Genomic DNA, 23,828 nt, shown 5'->3' with positions numbered 1-23,828 from the left:
TTTTTTTCAAAATGCTTACGAACTGAAACAAACCTCCTGATAGGCAGCATCATTTAGTGGCTGCAGCAGTTCACCGGGTTTTCCAGTGAGCAGCAGAACTAAACCTAACTCTTGTAAGGTCTGGTTTAAAGCTTTTCTCTTAGGGCACTTCTTTGTCCTTCTAAAAGATTTTTGAGCTCAGCTGATGAGTGCTGTGTAAAGTGTTTGGCTCCTTTATTTGTTTAAAGTCTTTTAAATAAGATTATCAAGAGTATGAGATACATCCCCTTTAACCTTACAAATAAATATAACTCCAGAGTATCAGTATTATGGATAAGCTGAGATCAAACAAGGGAAAAACTTGGAAGTTTTTAAGTGATTTTAAGATATTGATGCTTAAGTAACTCGTTTTTTCCCCTGCCTTTTTTTCCTTCTTGTTTTTAAACTCTGCACAGCTCTGTCACTGCAGTGCATTGCTGAGGCCATGAAAAATGAACTGCCATTGTTCTGTGCGTATAAAACTAAAACAATAAACTGAAAAGAGTTTATTTTTTCTGAATGTTTTCAGTCTGGAGGGAAGTTGTTAGTCCAACATTCCAGAGCCTTTGTTGTTTTTTCTTTCCTTGTTGCTAATCTTTATGTTGTAAATAGATATCAGCTCTGTGCTATGTAAAAATATTTTATTTAAATAAGTAGAAGTTGTGGGTTTGGTCTTTTGCAATGTAGGAGAATAATCGGATTGAGTTTAAAATCTCTCAACAGTTCACATTTAGTAAAGGAGAAAGCAGGAACTTGGTTAACTTCATTGGAAAGCTCTTGAGAACTTTAGCTTGGGGAAAGAAAAAGGATTGGATCCCACGCAGAATGGTGGAGACTTGATGCTTTTCAGTCACGGATAACATCTGTGTTATTGTAGCGCCCGAGCCCCTTGGAGTGTTGGTAGGAAAACTGAAAACCAAGAAACGTCTCTTAAGTAAATGAGGGATTCTTTGTGCAAGGGAAGCTACAGCAAATTTTGGCTGGGCACTGTTGCTTTCTTCACTTCAACGTTTGAATACTCAAGACCTTTTTATTTTTTTAACAAAGGTTGTAGTGAAATAGAGTTAACCGATCATTATGGAGTCTTTTATCTATTCCAAAGTAAATGCTTCATAAGCACTTTAAAATTTATTTTCACAAGACCCATTAGATGACAAAATGTGTTCTCATTTGTACCGCTGTAGGTCCAAAAAGAGAGCTCCACATAAAAAAACTACTCATTTTTAATCTGTGATTAGGTACCTTGGACCTAATTTTGAGACTGCAGAGCACTGTACAGTCAGGTGTTCCGAATGCATCCCCGGTGATTTCAGATGAATTTGGGCTCAGCATCTCTGAAAATTAAAAAGTGAAATGTGGAAATACACTTTCAGTATTCCCTCAAAATCAGAATACAGCACTTATGCCAGTGAACAGATTGGTTTAAATGGAAAACTCTGGCAGGCAGAAAATCTTCCTGGTTGGCATTTGGCTACTTTTGCTATAAAATTCTCCCTTTATTCCTCCTCTCTTGACTGTGCACCTGCGATAAAGGACTCGTGCAGACAAATCCGGACTATGTGCCATAAGGCTATAACTAGCCCAAGAAAATGGACATCTGAGAAAGAAGGCAGGGTGGTCTGCTTCTGAGAAATGCATCCTGCTAAACTTGTGGGAGGTTAGTCTTTAATTAGCAGAATGGCTTCTGTCCAGTGGTGCCACCACCAAAGTTTCTCCAGGGCTTAACCATTTTAATAGTGAAGAATATTTTCCTTCATGTTCCTATGGAACAAGTACAGGTCTTAAACTCAACTCCCACTTTGATTTTTCTTTTTTTTTATTCCCTTTCCAACCTTTAGTGCTCATTTCACCTTCTCCAGCGTTTCCTTCTTGCATTTGTGCCTTTACAGGAGAGATTTGCTGCTTCTGCCCTCAGTAAAAGAGAACATCTTTATCTTTCCAGATTACTTCAGGGGTTCTTTGCAAAACTGGGGGACAGGTACTCTCTCTCTCCCTCCCTCCCTCTTGCTCATAGTTAGCTGTCAGCCTAAAGAAATTCGTAGTGCTAATTGTTTGGGTAATCCTGCTTAGCTCCAGTCTGAGAGCACCCAGTGCGTTACGGAATTTAGCAGCTAATATATCTGCTGACTGTGTGTATGCTGTGGTTTCGCTATCCCTTCTCTTTGCTGCTTCTCCACTCCCCCAAGCCTGTAATCCCCCTGGCTTGTGGGGTGGCAAGAAAGCTCTTTGCAGGGACTCTCCTCACACCTTTCCCATAGCCCTCTTGCTCAACCAAACCCTTTCACTACAGTGGAAGAAAAGTTGCAGAGTATGTCGCCTCTGCCAGAAACAGTCTAGTTCTTAGCTTGGTGTTTGGAAGCAGTTTGGCAGAAATTGTCCAGGAGAAGTTTCAAGCAAATGAAATAATGATGTGTGTAAAAGTTTTCAGGTTATATTTGGGGATGTTCAATGTCTCTAAATATGAGGCAAAAGCAGGAGACAACCGTCTGGCTTAATAAGGTAGTGCTGTGAGCCCTGGCTGTTGCAAGAACCGGTGATAAAGGGTGGCCTGCTTTTCTGTTGAAAATCTGTTCATGTGAATTTTGACCACAACTGTTCCTAAGAAATGTCATCATTATCTCTCTATGATTTATTCAGACACATACTCATCGGACTCGTGGCCTTGCTGGTTGACAAGGTACGTGAGATTTTCATTTCCCTTTAGGTACTTTTAAGATCCATTAGGAACTCTTCATCTGCAGCAGGATTGGCCTGACACTTGCTTTGCAGGCACACTGGTCCCAGCCTGTGACGTTCTCTGATCATTTTAACCCTGACTTGTGCTTGGCACAAAACTCAGCAGCAATAGTGTTACACCCTTGCCTTAATAGATGCTGAATAAAGTACAGAGAATTCTGGGAGCAAGGGCCAGAGCCCAGGATGTAGGTGGCAAAGCGGTGCATCCTTATGTACCTGTTCTTTCTCGCCTCGTGTCTCTTCAGGTCTTACCGGTGAGAGTTGAGGAGTACGGTAGAAGGCTCTGTCTCTCGCGGCTGGATGCACACCTGGTCGTGGAGTGCTGTAAGGAGCAAAGCATGGACATACAGTTAGAAATGACCTAACCCAAACTTTCCACCCTCTCCACTCTTTGACTTTCTATGATAGTCTTTGTGGTCGCTAGTATTAAAATGAAGGTGGCACTTTTTTCTTGCAGTCGTTAGATGTAGTCTAGGGGACGTGCGCTTAGTATCAGACTTTGAAATGGTTATCAGCTTAAAGATGGAGTTGTCCGTTCATCCGTGTTCCGCTGTGCCTGGTTGGTAAGGACCCCAAGCTTCTCTGTAGCACTTTGTGGGCATAAATGTGAAGCCTCTTTTGTTTAAAATTATAAAATAAAGTATACTGCTAATGCAGGATCTGAGGTCGTACGGTCGATTAGGAGCAACTTAATGGAATAAGTACAGAACAACCACATTACTCCTTTGAGGCGGTGAAACTGGAGGAAAGTAGAGAATTGGCCCTAAGTCAATAAATAAAAAGGTGGGGGACTTTTAAAGGTGAAATTAAATGTCCTTTAGAAAAATTGTTCACTGAAGCGTAGACTGGTGTGATATGCAGCACGCTGGGGCTGCCAGAGTAGGGCCACTCTAAGTCTTGCTATGCCAGATCTGCAATAGCAATCAGCTGGAATCCAAGGCACTGCTTGGCACAAGCACCCACCGGTGGCATTTAGAAAGCCTGATAACCCACAACCATTTGCATCGTTGACTGGGATGCTCTGCCTTTCTCTTCCTTCTCTCCCCTTTCTGGTCACAACTGAATTTTGCCTCGGTCACCTTCTCCTGCCTCTTTTCTTATACACTTGGAAGTGTCTCAAGAGTCTGGGGCTCCTGCCCAAAGGGCTGCTTGCTTTGTTGCCATGTAGAGGATCATAAGAGCAGTGTCCCTACTAGACATTTAAAAATGTGTAATTTCCCAACTCTTCAGCTTTAGAGATGCACAATGCTGACATTTATTTCCCCCGCTCTGTTTTATTTTCATGTTCTGGATCTGAGTGGGTTAGGGATAAGTGAACATCTGCTCCCTATTTGTTTGTCCTTCAAGTTTTGTTTGGTTGGGTGTTTTGGTTTTTTTTCCCTTTATCCTGTTTGTTGTGTCTGTTACCCTCTTCTCCAGAGCTGTGTACGATTGGGAAATCTCTTCAGGGGAGTTGAGATAGGTCAGCTCTTCGGATGAGGAAATGGAACTAACAGGCTTCAGGATACTCCCCTGAATGACTGCAGCTGTGTCTCCTGGGTGATAAATGACAGGTCTTCTCTTATAGTACAATCATTTTTGTAAATAAATGTACCAGACAATTATCACTTGAAACAAGTTGCTATTTCAGAACCTTGAACTGCTGTTTTTGGATGTTTCCTGTATGAAGGGTTTTTCCTGTATCATGTGGATTGTTGCCTGCCTTTGCAAGCCCTGACTGCAGAGCCGTATAACAGCATGTGACAAAGGACTCCAAGTTCATCTGGAGTGGGGAGAAGGACTTGCAGAGAGCTCGCTAGAGAAGTTTATTTCCATCCCTCTACACCCAGAACTAAGGAGTGTGGCTTTTGGTGGCAGGGAGTTAAAGGAGTCATAGTTAACTTACAGAATATGTAAAAGATTGTGCACGTGATTTTTACTGCTGCTGGTAACTGTGTGGAAGAGTTTCTAAGATGCGTGTGCCACAGATACACATATAAAGGTATTCTCAGATCTCTGTTTGTGTACAGCGTGGGGTTCTTGTGTTCATCAGCACATTAATTGTGCTTATGCTTCATGTCAGAGTAATATAGTTAACTCAGAAAAGAGGCATAATGCACAACTGCCTTTTCTGATTAAAAACCCCTAACAACCAAACAGCTTCCTGGAGCACAGAGGATCTTAAATTAAGACTCATCATTATCGCTGTCATGATGAGGTTTCCTTTATGTCACCTGATAGATACTGAAGGGTCTTTCCCCTCATCCTTCACTTTTCGCAGTCTGATTATACATTTTACAACCCGTATCCACAAAAGTATGACTTTGATAGCTGTGTGTCATTAGCACAGGCAAATCCAAACAGCTTTTGGGTTGAAGCAACTGCTTTGACATTATTAACCAGCAAAATTTGATTAATCCTAGACATAATCACTTCTTGCCTGTCTGTTGCTCATCACTTCCTTCTCTTATCCCCTGAAGTTCTGTGTATCTCAGCCAAAGGACACTTGGTCTCTTTCTTTCCTTATTTTACACATTTACACACAGGCTGCATGAGACATAATGAAATAAGCTATAAAAGGAGAGTAATATCTCCAGAGCAGATTTTTTTTTTCTCGGTTTGAATGGCAGAGGACTAAGAACACTTCTGTGGGAGCTTGTGGCTGTACACGGACAGTCAACATCTCTTCAGGGCCTTGCGTATTTTAAACAGTTTACCTGTTGCACTCAAACAGTAACAAACTCTCAGGAGTACAGGATGCTACAAACAATGGACAAACAGGGAAAAAATAGATGGTACAAGGGGAAGGACATACAACACTGGTTTTCTGTGATGAGGAAAAGAAGGGCCAGTGGTGCTTTGTGATCAAGCTCTGGTCCCAGCTGGGACATTGCCACAGCACTGCCTGGCACTGGCACAGCCACACTTGTTCCCAGCCTCTGAGAGCTCCCGAGGCACCCGTGTGGGTGTCAGTGTTACCTGTGGCACAGTTAATCCACAGCCCAGATCTTCCAGTTACAAAGAGAACTTGTACGCTCGTTTAAGGGTTCGATCTTGTATTGCTCCTTTGTGTAGAACCTGCTCTTCTAATTGTACATCTCTTGGGCTGAGATGAAAATATGCTTCGTGCTTGCCTCCATTTTTATTCTTCTACACGTTCCCCCGCAAGCTTCTGTCTGGTGCTGGGCCGGTTACTGAGTGTCTTTGGGTCTTGGTTTTTCTAGCTGTAAACTGGGAATAATTCAGCTTCCCTGTTTCACAAAAGCGCGTTGCTGGGAGTTCGATTCTCCATCACAAAGGACTGCGCTGGTGGCGTAATACAGGCAGCTGTTACCGTCTTGCCTTGGAAGTGGCCCTTGTAGAAGTTACTTTTTAGTTGTTTAGGATAACATCACTGCCATTAACTTTATTTGCACTTAAACATTTAAGTGCGGGGGCATTTTTGATTTAAATTTGCCCCTATGAGAGCCTGTTTTTTTTCCTTCAAGGAATATAGACTGACCTCCCACATATTGCTGTAAAACATCTGTAACACTTCAACAGAAATACAGATCCTTGTTTGAGGAGGAATTGTGGGTTTAGCCTAGGTTCCTGGGGAGATAAGGCTTAGGCAATTTTTCTGTGTGCCTATCTTCCTCCTCCTTTCTGTGCTCCCCCCATAACTTTTAAATCTCTTTTAGAGGTCTCAAGACAACAGCATTTTTACAGATGTAATGAAAAATAGTAGAGGAGGGAGAGAGGAGAAATCCTGTGAGGACCACGCTGCCCTGATGTCGGTTATTGTTAGGCATCAGGGAGTCCAGGTGGGTGAGAGATGTCATGAACACTCACCTGGGGAAAACGCTTCAGATACAGCCCCTGTTTCCCCAGTCAGGAGACAGGAGTGTGTGGGTAACAGACTGCCTTACTTAGAGATGTGCTGGTTTTTAACTGACCTGAGCTGTGGGCGCTACCACAATAGACAGGTTTTCAACTGATTTGGACATGGGATGGAATATATATGCTCCCATTACTACAATCTTTAGTTTGTAGAAAAAATAGAAAAATACTACTGGAAAGTCTTAATAGAGTGGATGTTATTCCAGGTTTTCTAGACAAATTCAGTCTTTGTATGTTAAAGCTTACAGGCATTTAGGTCTTGTCTGAAGGTTAGTTTGGATCAAGCTGGGCGGTGGACTTCTGATAACTATAATGCTTTTTCTGTATGGGCTCTAGTTTGACAGTGTGTTATGTTTGTTTAACTTCAACTACTTCCAGCTTTTCTGGAGTAACTCCATGTGTTGATAAGGCTGGAGTTATTTAGTGCCGTATTCTTGGTAACAGAAATACATTATGTCAGAAAAATGGAGATTAGGCAGGTGATATTAAATTCTTTTTGGTGACATCTTGCTGGTGATACCTTCAGGGTAATTTCTAGGTCTTGCTGTTCGCTGATACAGGTTGCAAAGTAGCTCGTGCATAATTCTGTGTTCTCTGTGTTGACATGGATTTTTGTTTGTCCTTTTTTTCTTCCAGGACTCCACCGTTGTGACTCCTATTATTCTCAGAACAGATCCACAGGGATTTTTCTTTTACTGGACAGATCAAAATAAGGTAAGAAGAAAGTTTCCTGCTCCAGAATGGTTCTTTCTGTTTTCTGTGGTGTGACGGGCAGGAATCAGGAGACTTTGTGTGCCAGTCCTGGCACAGCAGACAAGCATTACATCACCATATGCTCCTCTGCTCTTCTGGAGAGCAAATACAACAGGCCGGTGCCTCTCCCCTGGTGCAGAAAACGTGGAGCGATGGATGGAAGGCTTGATAATTTCCAGCCATGTTAATGATCTGATGGCTGGTGAGGTGTGTAATTGTCCTGGTTTACAGGCTAGGATCTCTTTGGAATGCTGTTGTGGTTCATATTTGCTGGCTTGTGGTTTCTCTGTCGTGCCTTCTGTACACTGAGGATTTTGGCTGTGGTGCACAGCAGACCCAGAATTCCCAGAGGCCAGAGCTCCCTTTGAATAGTTGCTCCTGAACTGCCGCGCGCTCCCTGGCCGTGCCTGGTGGGCCACGTCACTAAGTTCTTACTAATCCTCGCTGGGCTCTTACTTTCTTTTAAAAACATTCCGGTATGGTTAGATCACTGTTATGGCTGGGGAGCTGTTGGGAAAGCTCATGGCCTGATTCATGGCTGCGTTACTCCAGTTTCACATCCGTGTCACCCCTTGAAGTCAGCACTGTAGTGTTTCCAGCTGTTGGAGGTGGTGGAGCGGCACCGGGGTGAAAGACAATCAGTACCCTGAGCAACTGGGTGCAGGTTGTTTCATATACCATATCGGATGTACAATAGGAAATTATTGTTGCACTTGTTTTAGCAAAATAGTGGGTCAGAACTAGGAACTGGATGAGTTCCTCCTTTTCTTACAGATAAATTGTCAAGTATGAAGTGTATGAAGCGCTTGTACCAGTTCCATGTTGAAAACAGTGGTAGAACTTGGTTGTGCATGAGCTGGCGCTGGAGCATATGCCAGAATAACTAAGTACATACTTGTTTTGGCTATGGAAACATGGTTTACCAGTTGCGTTGCTGTTTTTTGGGAGTTCCTGTTGACTTTGTTTAGATACCAGTGCAAAAATTGCTTGAGGAAGGAAGGACCATTAAATGTGCAGTCTGACCAGGCAATTTGGTATTCCATTAATCCATATTCATCTCCCTGTTTGCTTTTCAAGGGAGATGGAGCATGGTTTTGAGTCAGTGTATTTGGAAATCGTATCATGGAGTTAGAATCAAAATTTTCTCTTTGCTTGTGCTTCTGCAGGGTTGTGGAGGGTAGTGGTGGGTTCATCTCTTGGCAGTCTAGAGTGGTTAAATTACTGCCCAAAGCGACAAAGTGGATGCCCTCAGAAGTTAAAGGCTAGGACTGATTTACTGCAACCCAGCAGCTTTGCCAGAGCACAGGGCAGGCTCTGCTTTGTTCCTTCCCGTGCATAAACTAATTGTATAATCCAAAAAATAACAGCGAACTTTGTGATAATAAATGGAAACCCAGAGTTGATTGGAGAGTTTATTTTGCCTTTAATGGGTTTGGCACTAAGACCTCCTTCAGTTTCCTACTGTTGTCTGTAAAAACAATGTCTTGAAGCTGTTCTGTGAGGAATAGCTATTTATAGAATTGTTGTTCTCATATTCATGAAAAAATGTATTTATAATGCTCAGAGCCTTTTTTAAAAGGTTGGGCATTTGTACAAGAGACGAAAGTGTCAGTTTGATTTTTAAACTTGCAAATCAAGCCTCTGTAAAGGGCAAGAAGAGGGATTTTTTTCTGGTTAATAATTCATGACAGCTAGGTGAGGCTTGTTTCTAAACCCCATCCTAGCAGTGTCTATTTAAAGAAGGTAGATCTATTTCTACTAGGGTGCTGCTAGTGCAAGGACCAGCAAGGAAATGCCGCTTTCTGCTTTTGCAGGGAATGGTTGGCTTCATGTTTATTGTGAAACTACAACTATATTAAAAAAAGGAGGTTATATAGGAAATTCTTTTAATTTCCTTCTCTTTGTGCAAAGTGATCCTGTTATGACAGTGGAACTACATGAAGAATAACGTCAGGACAATACAACCTCTATGTGAACGCTTTCTCTTTTTTACTCTAGTTATTATTTTTAAGCAATTGTTGTAACCAGGGACTGTTAACTTTCTGCGTATGGAAGGATAGGCCTTGCTAAACAAAGCGATGAACCGAGAGAAGCCTGGGAGCTGCCCGCCAGCAGGTGTGGAGGTGAGGCACAAGGAGCAGTCGTCTTCCTAGCCATTTGACTGTCCTGTTTGCCAGACACTGTGCAAAGCAGTAACCTTCTGCCTGGGTAACGGGGTGGCTTTTCAATGAGGAATCTGGCTTCTTTGGTTGTCAGGACCTTATCAGTAAAGTTATAAAAAAATTACATGAATCACTGGGGAGGAAACTATCTAGACCAGTCCCATGTGCTAATTTTTTTTAGCTTAGGGAACTGGGGGTTGTAGCTCTGCAGTCTTCTCTAACTTGTTGGCTGGTTGAGCTGCTTCTTGCATTGTTTGCTTGTTCCCTTCCCCTCCTGTTTCTTCTCTGCTGCAGAGAAAGGGAAATAATAGTACCTGCTGTCTAGCAGTGTATTTGAGCAGTCTTTTAGGTTGTTTTTTGTGCAGTCAGACTTCAAAGTTCCTGGTGAAGATGCACGTTCAGTGCAGCCCTCCATCACTGACCCTATCTTGGGAGTTGTGTGTGAATCAGCAATCCCTGCAGGGTTTGCAGCCCAGTCAGTGGGGATGCTGGGGTCCAGCAGATGATGGTCAAAGAGGCTGCCAAGGCATTCTTAGCAAGTCTTATGCGTGTGACCAGTGTGGCCCTTAGCTTGCTGTCTCCTGTAGCTTTCTGATAAGTAGTTTGTAGCAAGTTTCATAGTTGGCTTGCAGGAGCCATATGCTCCTAAGAAAATCATTCTAGGTCTGTAGTTTCAGCCCCCCGAAGATCCACGCCACTTACGTTATGGCACACGTGGAAGACTGTAAGGATGGCCGTTCCAGTGGTGTGGGGTCTTGGTGGCAGCCAGGCGTAGCAAAGCCATCTTTGCATCACTTACTTCTGAAGGGTTCAGAACATGGAAAGAAGGCAAGGAGGGAGCTGAGGAGGGAAGGAGCCCCCAAAAGCCTGCCTTGCAGCAGGGTGGCCATCTGGCAACTTACAGGCAAGGCAAACAGTCAGCTAATTGCTCCAGACAAGGACCCATGTGCCTTGCTCATTTCTTCGTGACTGTGTGTGATTTGACCATTTAATTATGTCTGGGCTAGCTCTGATGTGTCCTGCCAGGTACCCAGGTCCAGCACAACCGCTTTTTGGTCTGTTGAGCAAGTTCATTTAAGCTCTGATCTTACAATTAGGTGGTAATAATGATGTTGTATCCTGCAGTTCGACACAGTTACTGTGTATTTGCATATTTAAGTACATTTTGCTCTCGTCACTAAAGTTAATCCTCCAGAATAAAGTCATATGTAGCATTTTGCAATTTTCTGATAGCAATGAGGACGTTGAATACCCTTTGTTTTAAACAGATGGCAGGGCAGCTTTCTGAGTTTAATGGTATTTTGCAGTATGAAATTCTTTTGTTGCTGAAGGTTCTGGAAAATTTGCTTCATCCATACATACAGTGCTGGCTGATTTCATGTTATTACTTGAATGAGTCTCAACATGGAGTTTAAAAAAGCAAAATTAATTTACGTGACAAGCTAGCATCTGTGACATCTCTTACTGTTTCTGGAACGTTTCTTAACTATAGCAAAACCGGACAACATTCATTGCGTGTCATATTTTTATGTCCTGACTAAAACACATCTCAATTCCTTGCTACTTTTATTCTGGTCATAAGCATTGAAGAAAGATAAATCTGAACCTGATCAGGTGAAAGAAAGTCTACTAGAATAAAAAGGAGTGAAGACATATGTGCTGCATTATTATGCTCACGTCCTTTAGCTGGAAGTTGTTACACAGATGGATTTTGGAAGAAGACGCTGAGACGTTGGCTCAGCGCAGTTCTGAAGCTGCCTGGGAAAAGGGCTAAAAGGAGGAAAGCAACTAATTGCTTTTCTTGTGGAGCCATTTAGGATTTTAGAAGTCTGAGGGTGGTACGATACGGTATCCTCTTCATCTCACTAGCATGTACTGATTTATTCTTCTTTAATTTAAAGCTAGGGACTACCCAGCCAGGGCAGCGTGCTGCAAACCCAGAGGATGCAGACCCAGTCTCAGTCACAGTTCTGTTAAAACAGATCAGCAAACAGTCTGTGTTGTGGAACTAAACCCAAGTGTCTGGTCTCGACGGTCTCACCCGCGATTTCTAAAGCCTTCTGCAGAAATGCTGCTGCAAATGGGTGACAATCCTGCTTGTTCAGAGGAAGTTTGTGTGAGAAACTACTGCAGGTGCTGAGCTGATACTCTCCACGGAAGGGGATGTGTGGCTGAAGCTTCCCTCCGCTGCCAGTTGTGATTAGAGCAGTGGCACAGTCCAACCGAATGGTTTAGCAAGCAGTCCCTGCTGCAGGGGCCAGCTTGTACAATTCCTGCCTCAGACCATTTGAGAGAAGGTGGGTGATGAGGCCACCGTGGTACAGAAGTACCTACAGACAGCTATTTCCCCCAGCTCAGACTCACAGGCTGCGGATGTCTGAAGGCAGAGAAACTCAATCTGTACAGCTTCGTAGTTAATGACAGTTTTGCAGTTTTTCAAGGGAAGGAGCGGGGGTAGTTTCTCCTGTTGCAGGGATGGGCTTGATTTTATGTGTGAACATTGCTGGCAGAACTGGTACTAATATGGTGTAGCTCGGCCACAGGCTATGAGCTTGCTACAAGAGCCTGTAGCACTAAACCATATCTTGAGCTGGAGCCTTCTCATTTCATGTGACTGCATGAAGTGGTTCGTGATAAAAGAGGAGAGGATTTTTCTGACCTGGAAGGTCCTTTTCCCTTTTCTGTCCTGAGGTGATCATGAGATTCTTTGGGCCTGAATACCCAACGCAGAGTGAATGTATGAAGTGGAGCCTGAGTGCTGTAGGCAGGATCCTGTAGGATTAGCCTTGGCTTCAGCATGTTTGTAAATTCTGGGCAATCCCATTGCCTTCATCCAAATGAAGGATGATGTGGCATTTTTACAGCTGCTGGGGATTTTGGGGGTGTTATTTAAGAGACTTCTTTTGTGTCTATTTTGAATTAGGGCTTTAAAACAATTGGGTCAGTATTTGTACTGCCCTATGGGTCAAAAACTATTTCATTACATCTGTATAGGTTTTACAGTACATTCAACAAGCACACAATGAAGGCTGAAGTTAATAAATCGGTATTTAAAATATCCCTAATAATTTAACATGAAGAATGTAGTATTTAATAGTACTGGGTTTAAAAATACCTGCTCCAAACACCAACTATTTGGCTTAATTTCTTGAAGAGCAAGGTTACTCAGCAATGCATCTTGCTGCTGAAAACATCCAAGAAGTGCGTCTTTAAACGTGTATTCACACTTCTCTTTTTGGCATGTAGAAGAGGGGAAAAAAAGTGCGAAATGACTAGACCTTTTGAAAATTGAGGTTGTAAATATCATTCATGGAATGAGAAAAGATGGTGCATGTCTCTGTATATGTTCTCTTTAACATCTTTATCAATGATCTGGACGAGGGATTGCGCGCACCCTCAGTACATTTGCAGATGACACCAAGTTAGGTGGGAGTGTTGATCTGCTTGAAGGTCAGGAGGCTCTACAGAGGGATCTGGACGGGCTGGATTGACGGGCCAAGGCCAATAGCATGAGGTTCAACAAGGCCAAGTGCCAGGTCCTGCACTTGGGTCACAACAACCCCCTGTAGTCCTACAGGCTTGGGGAGGAGTAGCTGGAAACTGCTCAGGGAAAAGGCCCTGGGGGTGTTGGTCAACAGCAGCTGAAGATGAGCCAGCAGTGTGCCCAGGTGGCCAAGAAGGCCAACGGCGTCCTGGCTTGTATCAACAATAGTGTGGCCAGCAGGAGCAGGGAATTGACCGTCCCCCTGTACTGGGCACTGGTGAGGCCACACCTTGAGTCCTGTGTCCAGATTTGGGCCCCTCACTCCAAGAAGGACATTGAGGTGCTGGAGCGTGTCCAGAGAAGACTAACAAAGCTGGTGAAGGGTTTAGAGCATGAGTGCAACGAGGAGCGGCTGAGGGAACTGGGGTTGTTTAGCCTGGAGAAAAGGAGGCTCAGGGGAGACCTTCTTGCTCTCTGCAACTCCCTGAAAGGAGGTTGTAGAGAAGTGTGGAGGTCGGTCTGTTCTCCCAAGTGACAAGTGACAGAATGAGAGGAAATGGCTTCAAGTTGCACCAGGGCAGGTTTAGGCTGGATATTAGGAGAAAAATCTTTGCAGAGAGGATGGCAAAGCACTGGAACGGGCTGCCCAGGGAAGTAAGTGGTGGAGCCCCCAGCCCTGGAGGGGTTTCAAAGCTGTGTAGTTGTGATGCTGAGTCACATGGTTTAGGGACCCTGGCAGTGCTGGGTTAATGGTTGGTCCTGATGATCTTAAAGGTCTCTTTCAACCAAATTGATTCTGTGATAAGGGATTATTTTAGTATGCACAATGAAAAATTTACTCCTTGTCCCCATTATTTTAGTATCTCTGGCCAGCAGTCAGCATCTCTTACTGTTAATTCTGTTTGATAGTGGACATTGGAGACATGGACCTCTAGCACACAGTTTGTCATAGGGATGGATTTGCCTTAGCTGGAAAACACAGGAGTCGGAATGACATAGATCCATTTACCACACCGGTGTTATACCAGGCACTGAACAAGGCTCGTATATTTATGTCTTAATGTAGTGGGGTGGCTTTTTTGTTTATTAGTAGCAAATTCTGTATTAGATGACTTGTGTTCTTGTGGTGCTTCTTCATGGGTTTGTGTACTATATACGTACATTTTTCAGTGTCATACTGACGTTTCAGGCCCTTGAAGGTGGAGGAGGTCCTGTGGAGGTGATGCTGGTCTTCTGGCACAATTAGATGGAGTTGCATTGGCATCTGTTTTTCAAAACAAGCAAGTCACATGCTAGAAGAGGTGACACAGTAATTTTCACTGGAAATCTGGATGAGGACTTCCCTGGGGCAAGGAGTTGTGAGGATGTGAGGTTTTACTTCTTACTGATGCTGGAAATTGGGAGTAAAGCTGAAGCTGCCAGTAGAGTAACAGTGGTGGCTCAGCAAATGATCTGGACCATGCCTAGCTTTTGCAGTCTGCTTGGCTCATGATTTTGAGGTGCAATGTTAGGAGTTGCTGCAATGGCATTACGTACTTGAGACCAGGGATGTTGTTGCTGGAATGCGAATGGATTTGTTGGGATAAGAAAATGACCTCTAAATATTGACATCCAGTGTTGTGTGTCTGTCATGTTTGTGATGGGAAATAGAAAAGAATCTCTTCAAGGAAGCAGTTGCTCACTAAGGCACTGTTGTAGCTGTTAAGCCAAACAGTGTGGAAGTAGAAGTGAAATCCTAAAGGTGAGTTCTTTCTCCAGTGAAGATGCAGTTATGTGTTATGCAGCGTAGCTACTTTTGGCAAGTTGACTTCTAACTAATCTATAACAAGAGTTCGCAGCTTGGGGGTCCTGACGCTGCCTTGGAGCTGAGGATTCAAAGGTTGAGCTTCTACCTCTGATAGCAGCCTGAGCAGTAATCCTGGAAGGTTCTTCTGCGTGCGTTTCTCTTTCATGTGGGAATAGCTCCTCACCTGTATCTCTGAGGGCAGTACTTAAGAGTTCAGAAGTCAAAACCAGTACAGGAGCTAACACCCATACTGACGGGTCCGTGCTGGAAACTGTGGGCCAGTGCCTTCCTCAATGCCTCTTTGCTGGCTTGTACTACAGAGATTGTTGTATTTTGAAGGGAGGAAGATTTCTAGCTCACCTGTTAATGTGGTAGGGGAGTCAGCCTAGCAACAGTTACTGGTCCTCTGAAAGGTGTAGCGCGCGTGTTTTCACATCCACTTAAATATTAGTGTGTGAGTGGGATTAAAGAAGTCAGGGAAAGTGGTAGGGGATTGCCACACATAGTGAAAATGGGAGGAAATATTTCATGGAGGACGACTTCCCACCAGACTGCTGATTTCATTTTGAAAAGGAAATCTCTCTGCTTTCAAAACATGAAAATTGTTCAGGGCCCATTAGGGAAATGGTACTACATCAAACACAGAAGATCTCTAATAAACATTTCCCACTGCTAAATATCTCCCTTACTGCTGTGAGGGGGGCAGGAATAGAAAATGAGTTTGGGGTTTAATCCACAACATAGGTCTGGTTTCTGAAATGAGGAAGCCAAAGAGTTTCAAAAAGGGAGGATGTCTTCGGAGTCACCCAAATCTAGGTCCTCTTGAATTCTCAGGTGCTGAGAACACTCCTGACATGTTTTTGTGCTATGCAAGAACATTATCCGTGATGTCTAATTGCAAATGAGTTGTGATGTTCCTATAAAGAGGAGATTGTAGATTGTCTTTTGTTTAGATGGGCTGAGACTTGGTAAGCTTCAGCTGTAGATCGCTGTAAATGTTAAAGATTAGCAAAAAATGGGAAACTTGAGGTTTTGTGCAAGAGACCTTTATGATCCGACTGCTGAAAACTGTTTTGCTGTTACAATTTTCAGCTTAAATATGTCAGTGAAAAAAAAACCCCGTAGCCAAGTGGACTAGCATACCCTAATGTGATGTCTTTAGTGGGTTTATTGGGCTTGTTACCACCGAATTAGCACCAGCTACAGCCCAGCTCCCACCTGCTGCAGTACCTGTGCTTTGGTGGTGGTGATGTTCATGTTGTCTAGCTGAGAAGGGCTTGCGGTGAATGGAGACTGTGGGGTGTAAAAAGCCACCCTTCAGTCTCTTTGCTCTTCCTTTATTAGAAAGGGCTCTTGTGTTCGTGCCCGCAGTTGTACATAGATTTGTTTGAATATGCAGCGCTGGCTTGGCTGACTGGCCTATTCTTAGCACGGTTCAAAAACTGGCTTCTAGGACCTCAGCTTTGCTGGTCGCTGGGAGGATAACTGATCTCTCGGCATGCCTGTCAGATTGCCTTCACTGCTGAAGCTCTGCCAGTGCTGATAGTTCTCTGTAATGCTTCATATCCTCGCTGCTTCCTGTCCCCACCAGGCTTTCAGTTTTCTGTTGGTTTATTTTTATTTTTTAAAAAAGAAAAAAACCGTGTTTAAGGGAGAGTGCACTGAAAATAATGACCTTTAAATAACATCTATTCTGTCTCCATACGTGTGATCTTCCTGTGTGAGCACGTGCACTCCACTAGTAATCAGTGTTATGTGATAAAAGTGTTTGCAAGCTTTGGTTACGTGCTTTTTTCAGGAATTTGACAAATTCTTAAAAAAAAGTAGCTGGTAATAAACATCAGTTTTGCATTTATTTGTCTTGCTTGCTCTAAGGCTTTTTACCATTAATAATGTGGAGTTGACCCTGCTCCCTCTCCTGCCTGCTGCTCACTCCCACACTTGGTATTTTAGAGCAGCTCTGCACACTTGCAGCTGGCTTCACACAGAGCAGAAACCCTAAAGCCCTTGGCTGTCTGTCCAGTGACAACAGTGTGCTCTGCTGTACAGCACAGCCTGCCTTTGTGATTTGGGGTTAAGGAGTAAGGACAGAAGACACTCTGTGGAATCCTCTCCTAAAGAACTGTCTTTTGGTCCCATCTCCTTTGCTTTAAGAACCACCTTTATCGTATATCCTGGTACTGGGAAGAAACATAACCAACCCCAGGCTTCACATCACAGGAGTTTTAGGTTGACTAGGTGTGTCTGCGTGGCTGTTATCTTTGAGCATTTCTCACTATAAAGATGCTGTTTACATCTCCAGTCTCCTCCAAACACTCTGCTGGTTTGGAAGGTCTGTAAGGTCTGCAGGCAGCCTCTGCCACCAGTGTGTAGGTTCTCTTGTCTGCAGCCTGGCTTTCGGTTTTTGTGATGGTTTGTGCTGCTGTATCTCCTGTGGGTTTGCTACTAAAACTCTGAGGTCGCTCCGGAGGATGTCGAAGCCCCCAAAGAGGGGAGGCTGTGTCTGAGAAGGCTCTGTCTTCCCCGGCCGTGTGTTGTGTATGTGGGCATATGCATGTGCTGTCAGTTGGCAAAACTCCTTTTTTGCCTTTTGGGGGCTCTTCACCAGACAGGGAATAGTGTTCATCTTCACTACTTCTAAGTAATTTTTCCACATAGGCATGTCTTCCAGCGTATTATGACTTCTTGACATCATTGTCCATCCTCCACTTACTAACAAGAAGCAATGGACATATGCTCTCTGCTCTGGTGCCTAGTTGATGACATTGTAGCTCTGCTGATGTCGAGTTGTTGCGCATACATTTGTGCTGGGGGCAAGGAGTAGCTGCTGTAGAGGATTTAGGTTTCTGTCCTTATTCATATCCCAAGAAAGTAACTTCCAGTATCTGAGTTTTTAGTATGGAGGTTGAGCTTGCTTTTAAGACTGACACATGCCTTATCCAGGATGCACTCTGCATCGTGAGAGGAACAAGATGTACAAGAGAACTGTTAGTGGTTGAAGAAGGTATTTAAATCCTGAATCTCAGCTGTCCAATTAGCCCAGTAACAGTTTTGTCTGCGGGAGTATATAAAATACTGCTATTTCAAGGCTGCAGTTATGCATCAAAAGTGAAATTCTACCCCTGTGTCATGTCCTGAAGGGCTCATGTGCTGTCTGGGCACTGGGGATTACCAGAACCTACCCCGGATTTCAAGGCAGGTCACAGTGCACCTGCAGAGCTTTACTGAGCCTTTCGCTACTGCTGCAGCCTCTGCAGGCACCATCAGACCTGGCTGCTCCAGACAACAGAGCCTGCTTCAGAACTGGAGAAGCCCGTGGGGTCTTGACTGATCTTGCACAGCAGCGCTGCCGGCTACTTCAAGTGCTGTTGGTTGAAAGCTAACTCACAGCTGACCCGGGAGAATGCTGGCTTGCTGATCCCAGTGTGCTGAACAAACTGCTAATCATAACATATTTACCTGTACAATGTGTCTCACTGAAGAGGGCTGTGGGTGAGTTGGGCAGCTGGTTTACTACCCAGGGAGCTGATTATCCCTGCTTGATGAACAGCAGTAAGTGCTGTTTAACAAGAGTAGTAATAAAAGTATTGATGAGCAGGGTGCAGCTCTCTGGTCCTCAGCGATGCTTAGTGAAGCCCCTGTTAAAACACTCACGAAATTCTGAAGGAAGTTTTTTGCCTTTTTTTTTATGGGTTTACAGAAGACAGTTAGACATAAGGCCTTGTTTAATTAAAAAGTCCTATGAAGTGGAACGCTAATGCCTGGAAGTTAGGAATACGGCCAAAAAAATATGCAGGGAGTGCCATTAGAGAAACTTGAGGAACTTTTCATAGGAACTTTCAATTTTGAGACCGAGAAGAATAAAAAATACTCTGTATTTAAGGGAACTTTAAGAACATATGGTATCTTACAAAAGGTGACTTTATTCTGTGATTTCCCTAAAAATAAAGAAATAAAATAAAATTGAGATGGGTTTTTCTGCTTTTAATCCAAACTTGGTTGTTAAATAGTAAAATAAGCATGGGACTATGTTGTTAGTGAAGAGCATCCTTCTAAATGAAGGTAAGACTTAGGACTTCTGAGCTGTTTTTCCCCTTGCCACTGAAGTCCATGTTGTGATGGAGCATCTTGAAGTCATCTGCTGGACATGCTTCCTCTGCCCCAGGAAAATATCTCTTGGGATTTGAAGGTGGCTGGAACTTTTGCCTTTCGGTTCCCTAGCTTGGGACTTTTCCCCTGAAGTTGAATTGTCCTTAGGTGTGGATCCACTAGATCTTCTTACTACCGTTGCGATGTGATCGGTGATAATAATGCAATGGTCCGTCGTTCAGTGGGTTAATAAGTAACTGGTACTTGTCAGCAAAGGAAAATGCTTTAGCAGTTGTGTTTTAAATAATGTGTGTCTGTTGATGCCCTGTAAAACTTGTGTTCAGAGGGATTCTAGGAGGAAAGCGCATCCTCTCTGCAGTGCGTGGTTTGCAGTTGGTTGTAAATGACTTGTATGCAGAGCAAGTTGGCTTATTTCTGTAGAATGTTATCAGTGGGTGGCAGAGTCTAAAACTATTTCAGAGAGATCTCTGGCTTTGCATTGTACCCTTTTGCAGATGCACCGGGAGACAGAAACCTGTAGACATTTTTGCTAGTGAAAGTTGCTGACAAGAGCCTGTTGGAGATGCTGCAGTAGAACTCTTGGAGCTTAATGATGTTGTAAATACTAGATGGATGAGGTGAAAAGCTCCACTCATTATGCTTGTATACAGTGTATATTAAAATGTGGAAAATCAGTTTGGAAAGTGGCACTGCTGTTCTGCTGCCAGCGGTAGGGTTTCTGTGCACTGACTGCAGAGGTGGTACCTTGTCACTGACCACTCATACCAGTATCTTCTGCATATCGGTGTGCTGAATATCCAGATTTAGATCCCTCCTTTACGTATGTTGAACTTTTAAATCAATATTTTTACTGACATCAAGAAGGATGGACAGGAAGGAGGTATAGGTAAGATAAAGCAAGCTGGAGGTCAAGTCAGCCATTCTGACCTGCAGACTGAAATATTTGCACACTTCTCCATGGTATTTATACATTTCACTGACAAAAATCATTCTGGCTTTGTGTAAGGGGAGAATTATCTTTCCTTTTGTAGTTACTGTGTGGTGGGGGGAAGTATCTCAGTCTCTTGAGAAGTCCTGTTGCAAAATTTATTGTTGAAACAAGCCTTTTCTCTTGGTTGAGAAATAACATAAGTCATTTCATAATGCAGAGTGAAGCCTTTCTGGTTTTTTCCCTCCCGCTGACATTTCATTCATGACTTAACTGGAGTTTACGCTAAAATTGTGAGTCCTTCTTCTGCTCATTGCTCCTCCTGCCTCGAATTCTGCTTCATGCAGAAATCGATAGGTTCCATGCACACAACTCTGTCTTGATTTGTATCCGAGTTTCCTGGGCACGTCCTGGTTTCTCATGCAGAAGTTTTGCCTGTGCAGAATGCTGATTGCCATTTCTTTTCTGGGTGGGCTGTGCAACTCTCATACATCCACGTTATGTTAAAACAGATCTTCGTAGTTTGCCTTCAGAGGAGGTTTAAACTGCCAAAGAGACATGCATATGGTTGGACTGGCAATTACAAACATCATTGTATATGACACGTTGCTTTGTGTCACCTTTAGAGTGCTCAAATGCATGCGTAATCTTGTCGCTAAAAATGTGAGCCTGGAAATAACAACATGAGGCTCCTGCTGCTGAAGAATGCAGCTGTTTAGCCACAGCCGTCCATTCAAATCCTTGGGGCTTATGCTGGTGCTCGGTCAGGGCCACTCAGCAACTTCCCTGGGTTTATGCCAGGGAGATGGCTAATGGAACAATCTTTTTATGATCTGTTTAGCTAAATGGCTGTAATAATGTGGGATATTAGAGTAACAGATGCTGTTGACCATTCTGCAGTAGATCAGAGTTTGTATATACAGGAACCATGCACTTCCTTTCAGAGTCATGTGTATATATTTGTTGCCATGGTATTATATTATCAGAACAAGGAGAAACAGAAGTGGTCATTTTAATGAATTAAGTCAAAAGTGCCAGCCTGCAACAGTCTCAGCTCAGAGCCTAAGGAATAGTTGTTTGGTATCAGTAGTCACCCAAAAGGGAGGTCTGTAGATGGCTTCCGGACATCGTTGGCATCTGAGGATTGAAAAGGCTTGAAATACGAATCCAAACTTACTAAAACAGTCCTGTGTCATAAGACTCAAGACATGTTTGGCTCACATCACCATTGCAATTTTGTGTGTTCTCAGATTGTAGCCCCTGAGGCACACATGACCAGCTCCCAGAGCTGGCATTTGCCTCCCAGGATTCTCAGGCTTGAGTCCAATGCTCAGCTTGACCTGCACGGTGTTGAGCATGATGGTGGCTGGCAGGTCACACCTCCTGCTCCAGAGAAAAAGGGAGAGCTGGAAATGAAGCCTCCAGCTGATGACTTCACGTAGTCTTTCTTCTGCAAACCTTTTCTTAGAGAACAGCACATTGCACTTTCCCTGTTGTATAAAATAAGAGAGACTGACCAATACAAGATCCCTGAGGGTCTAGAGAGCCCAACCTCATTCTGCCTGATTCAAAACAGGGATTTGAAGCACAGAGCTTGAACATCTATGTGTGAGATTGGTGAACTGAGCTGTTTGAGAAGTGTATTAATTTTGTAGGTTTGGATTTAATCTGCATGGTAATGACACCAACATGAGGATAATCCCTGAATCATAGGGGCATTGTAAGTTGACAGTAAATTCCCCAGAGACTAAAAAGATGCCAATTATGTGATATGACTGAAAGCCTAAGTTCTAGGGGGATCAAAAGGACTTCGCACATAATGGACTGTTTCAGAAATTGTAAAGTCTGCGTATAACAAAACAGCGCAATACGCTGGCATCGTTAGATAGGTTGTTTAATTGGCTTGGCTTTATGTTTGGAATATAGATCGTTGGGTGGTCTGAATATTCCTATGTTGATATCATTACTTATGCTGTTAATGATTTACAAAATTAGCCTGAGAATGTGGGAAGAAGTGTGTTAGGAGCTGGACAGTCATATGCCAAACAAAATAGTGTTGTTTTAAGTCACAGACTCGAGCTGAAAAGGCGACTTTTGTCCCCATGGCAGGTCTAGTACAATTAAGACACAAACTTTGTATTGTTTGAGGAAAGAATTGCCTTCTGGCTTGCTGAATAAAAGCCCCTTTCTCTCATATCTCTGTTTTTTACCTGCAAAGGTGGAGAGTTTCCCTTTCGCTGGTGAGCAGTGAGCTCTCCATAAACCTGTTCACGTGCCTGGAGTTTGAATATACCAGTAATGTGATTCTGCGTAAGAGGGGTGTGTGCAAGGAGAAGGTACCAGGCTCTGAAGCCCAGTAACATCTGGGAGATGACAAAACTCAGTTTAAGCTGGGTGTTTCAGCAGAATGGTGATGGGACTGAATAGAATTACCTGTGAGCATCCAGAGGACGCCACTGTGGGGTCAAGGGAGGGCTTGATTTGGTGCCCTCGTATCCAAGGAGCGTTCTTGTTTTATGGCGGTTGGTTTTTGTAATGAGTGCGTGGGCTGTCCAGCTTCTAAGCCCTTGTTCACGTACTGCAGTACCGTGAGGAACCGCTGATGAACTGCAGACCCTTCTGTTATGGGAATGAATTTGCGTGCATGAACCATGGCTTAGGAGAAACCATCTAGCAGCCTTTGCTTGAAGGTGCAGGTGATGCTGTGGCCCGAACAGCTCCCTACAAACTCACCTGGGGCATTGGACCTGTCAGAGGGAGAATGGCCTGGGTGATGCTGGCTCCCAGGAAGGTGGGAACAAGGATGAAACATGCTGATAGAACTATGTGTGCTGCAAAATTGCTGTGGCAGTACCCTGAAGGGCCTCAAATTGAAAGTAGGGGCAACCTTTGACTGTGTCTAGATGAGCAAGTACCACGTCCTCAAGGGCATCTAACAAAACCGTGGCATTCTGAAATGCGTTTATCTTGTAGATGAAAGATAAAATCAAGTTGTTTAAGGAATTTCTTAGCACCAGAGAGGTGCTGATCAGCACACATGAGCTCGCTGGGCTGGCAGCATCAGCTGGCAGCCTGTGGTCTAGCTCTGATCCATCAGCCGGTACTGGGATACGGAGCTGAGCTGCAATTAGGAAGCTCTCCTGAGCATCCTCATTCCTGAGGATACGAAACCATAATATAACTTAGTGTACAGATGTATTATTAAAGCGGGATTCACTGCACCTCATGAGTTTGGGGAGGGGTGAGAGGGAAGAAGGGTTTATTTCTCTGCTTTTTTTTAATATGCTACTTCTCTTGGTGTTCCCTCTGCACCCTGTGTTTGAGCAAGGCTGCTTCTTGTTGACTGATACTGTAGCTGCTGGCTTAACTCCTGCCTCTTCCAGCTGGCTGCCACGAGACAGGTTCTTCTTCTGTCCTTCTGGCAGCAGCGTTTCATTCCTTGGCAATTTAAAAGTCAATTAAAACAATGCAGATATTGATGCCTGTAGCTGTCTAATCCTGGAGTGCCAGATCGAGTGCTGGCGCCAGTGATTTGGACCGTGCTTGCAAAACTCTCAAAGCAGTAGTCTAAACTTCTTTCCTTCTTCGTAATCCTAGAGCAGACGTAGGGAAGGGAAGCCCTGGCGAGGCAATATGGAATCTACTAAATATTGCTTGATTATTTCAACCCTGACTAAATTTTTGCTTGCTTTGAGTTTTCTGTAGTTAAATGGAACTTGGCTTCATTTGTCCTTTGGTGTAAGAGTGAGGTGGGCCATCAGGCAGCCTCCAACAGAATTCTCAGCCAGAAACTAAATACAGTTGTTTCCTGGTGGCATCTTCTAGGAGACAGTGCTTATCTTCTACCAGAGAACAGCTTCTGCAGAGGGAAGGCTTTGTCTCCTGGCCGTGCAGAGAGCATTACAGGCTCCTTGGGACAGTGAGATCAGATGATCCTGTCTGAGATCTCAGCGCAGAAGAACTCCTCAATGTCACTGAAAATACCTCTGTACC

At 43.8% G+C, this 23,828-nt stretch overlaps 1 protein-coding gene across 1 annotated transcript in view; it reads left to right on the top strand.

Annotated features, from left to right (window-relative positions):
* Positions 1-6,503: 6,503 nt before the first annotated feature.
* PLCB1 (phospholipase C, beta 1 (phosphoinositide-specific)) overlaps positions 6,504-23,828 on the top strand; it is a gene marked incomplete at its 3' end in the record, with an annotated part of 295,565 nt that continues 278,240 nt past the window's right edge. The window contains exons 1-2 of the mRNA XM_010144484.1: positions 6,504-6,536; positions 7,249-7,326. Coding sequence (XP_010142786.1) covers positions 6,504-6,536; positions 7,249-7,326 — 111 coding nt within the window. The remainder of the gene's footprint in view (positions 6,537-7,248; positions 7,327-23,828) is intronic.

This window comes from Buceros rhinoceros, unplaced genomic scaffold, assembly GCF_000710305.1.
Source record: "Buceros rhinoceros silvestris isolate BGI_N320 unplaced genomic scaffold, ASM71030v1 scaffold1301, whole genome shotgun sequence".
In the NCBI taxonomy this organism is placed as follows: Eukaryota; Metazoa; Chordata; class Aves; order Bucerotiformes; family Bucerotidae; genus Buceros; species Buceros rhinoceros.
The sequence above is the reverse complement of the archived record's forward strand: the minus strand, read 5'-3'. Positions and strand labels throughout refer to the sequence as shown.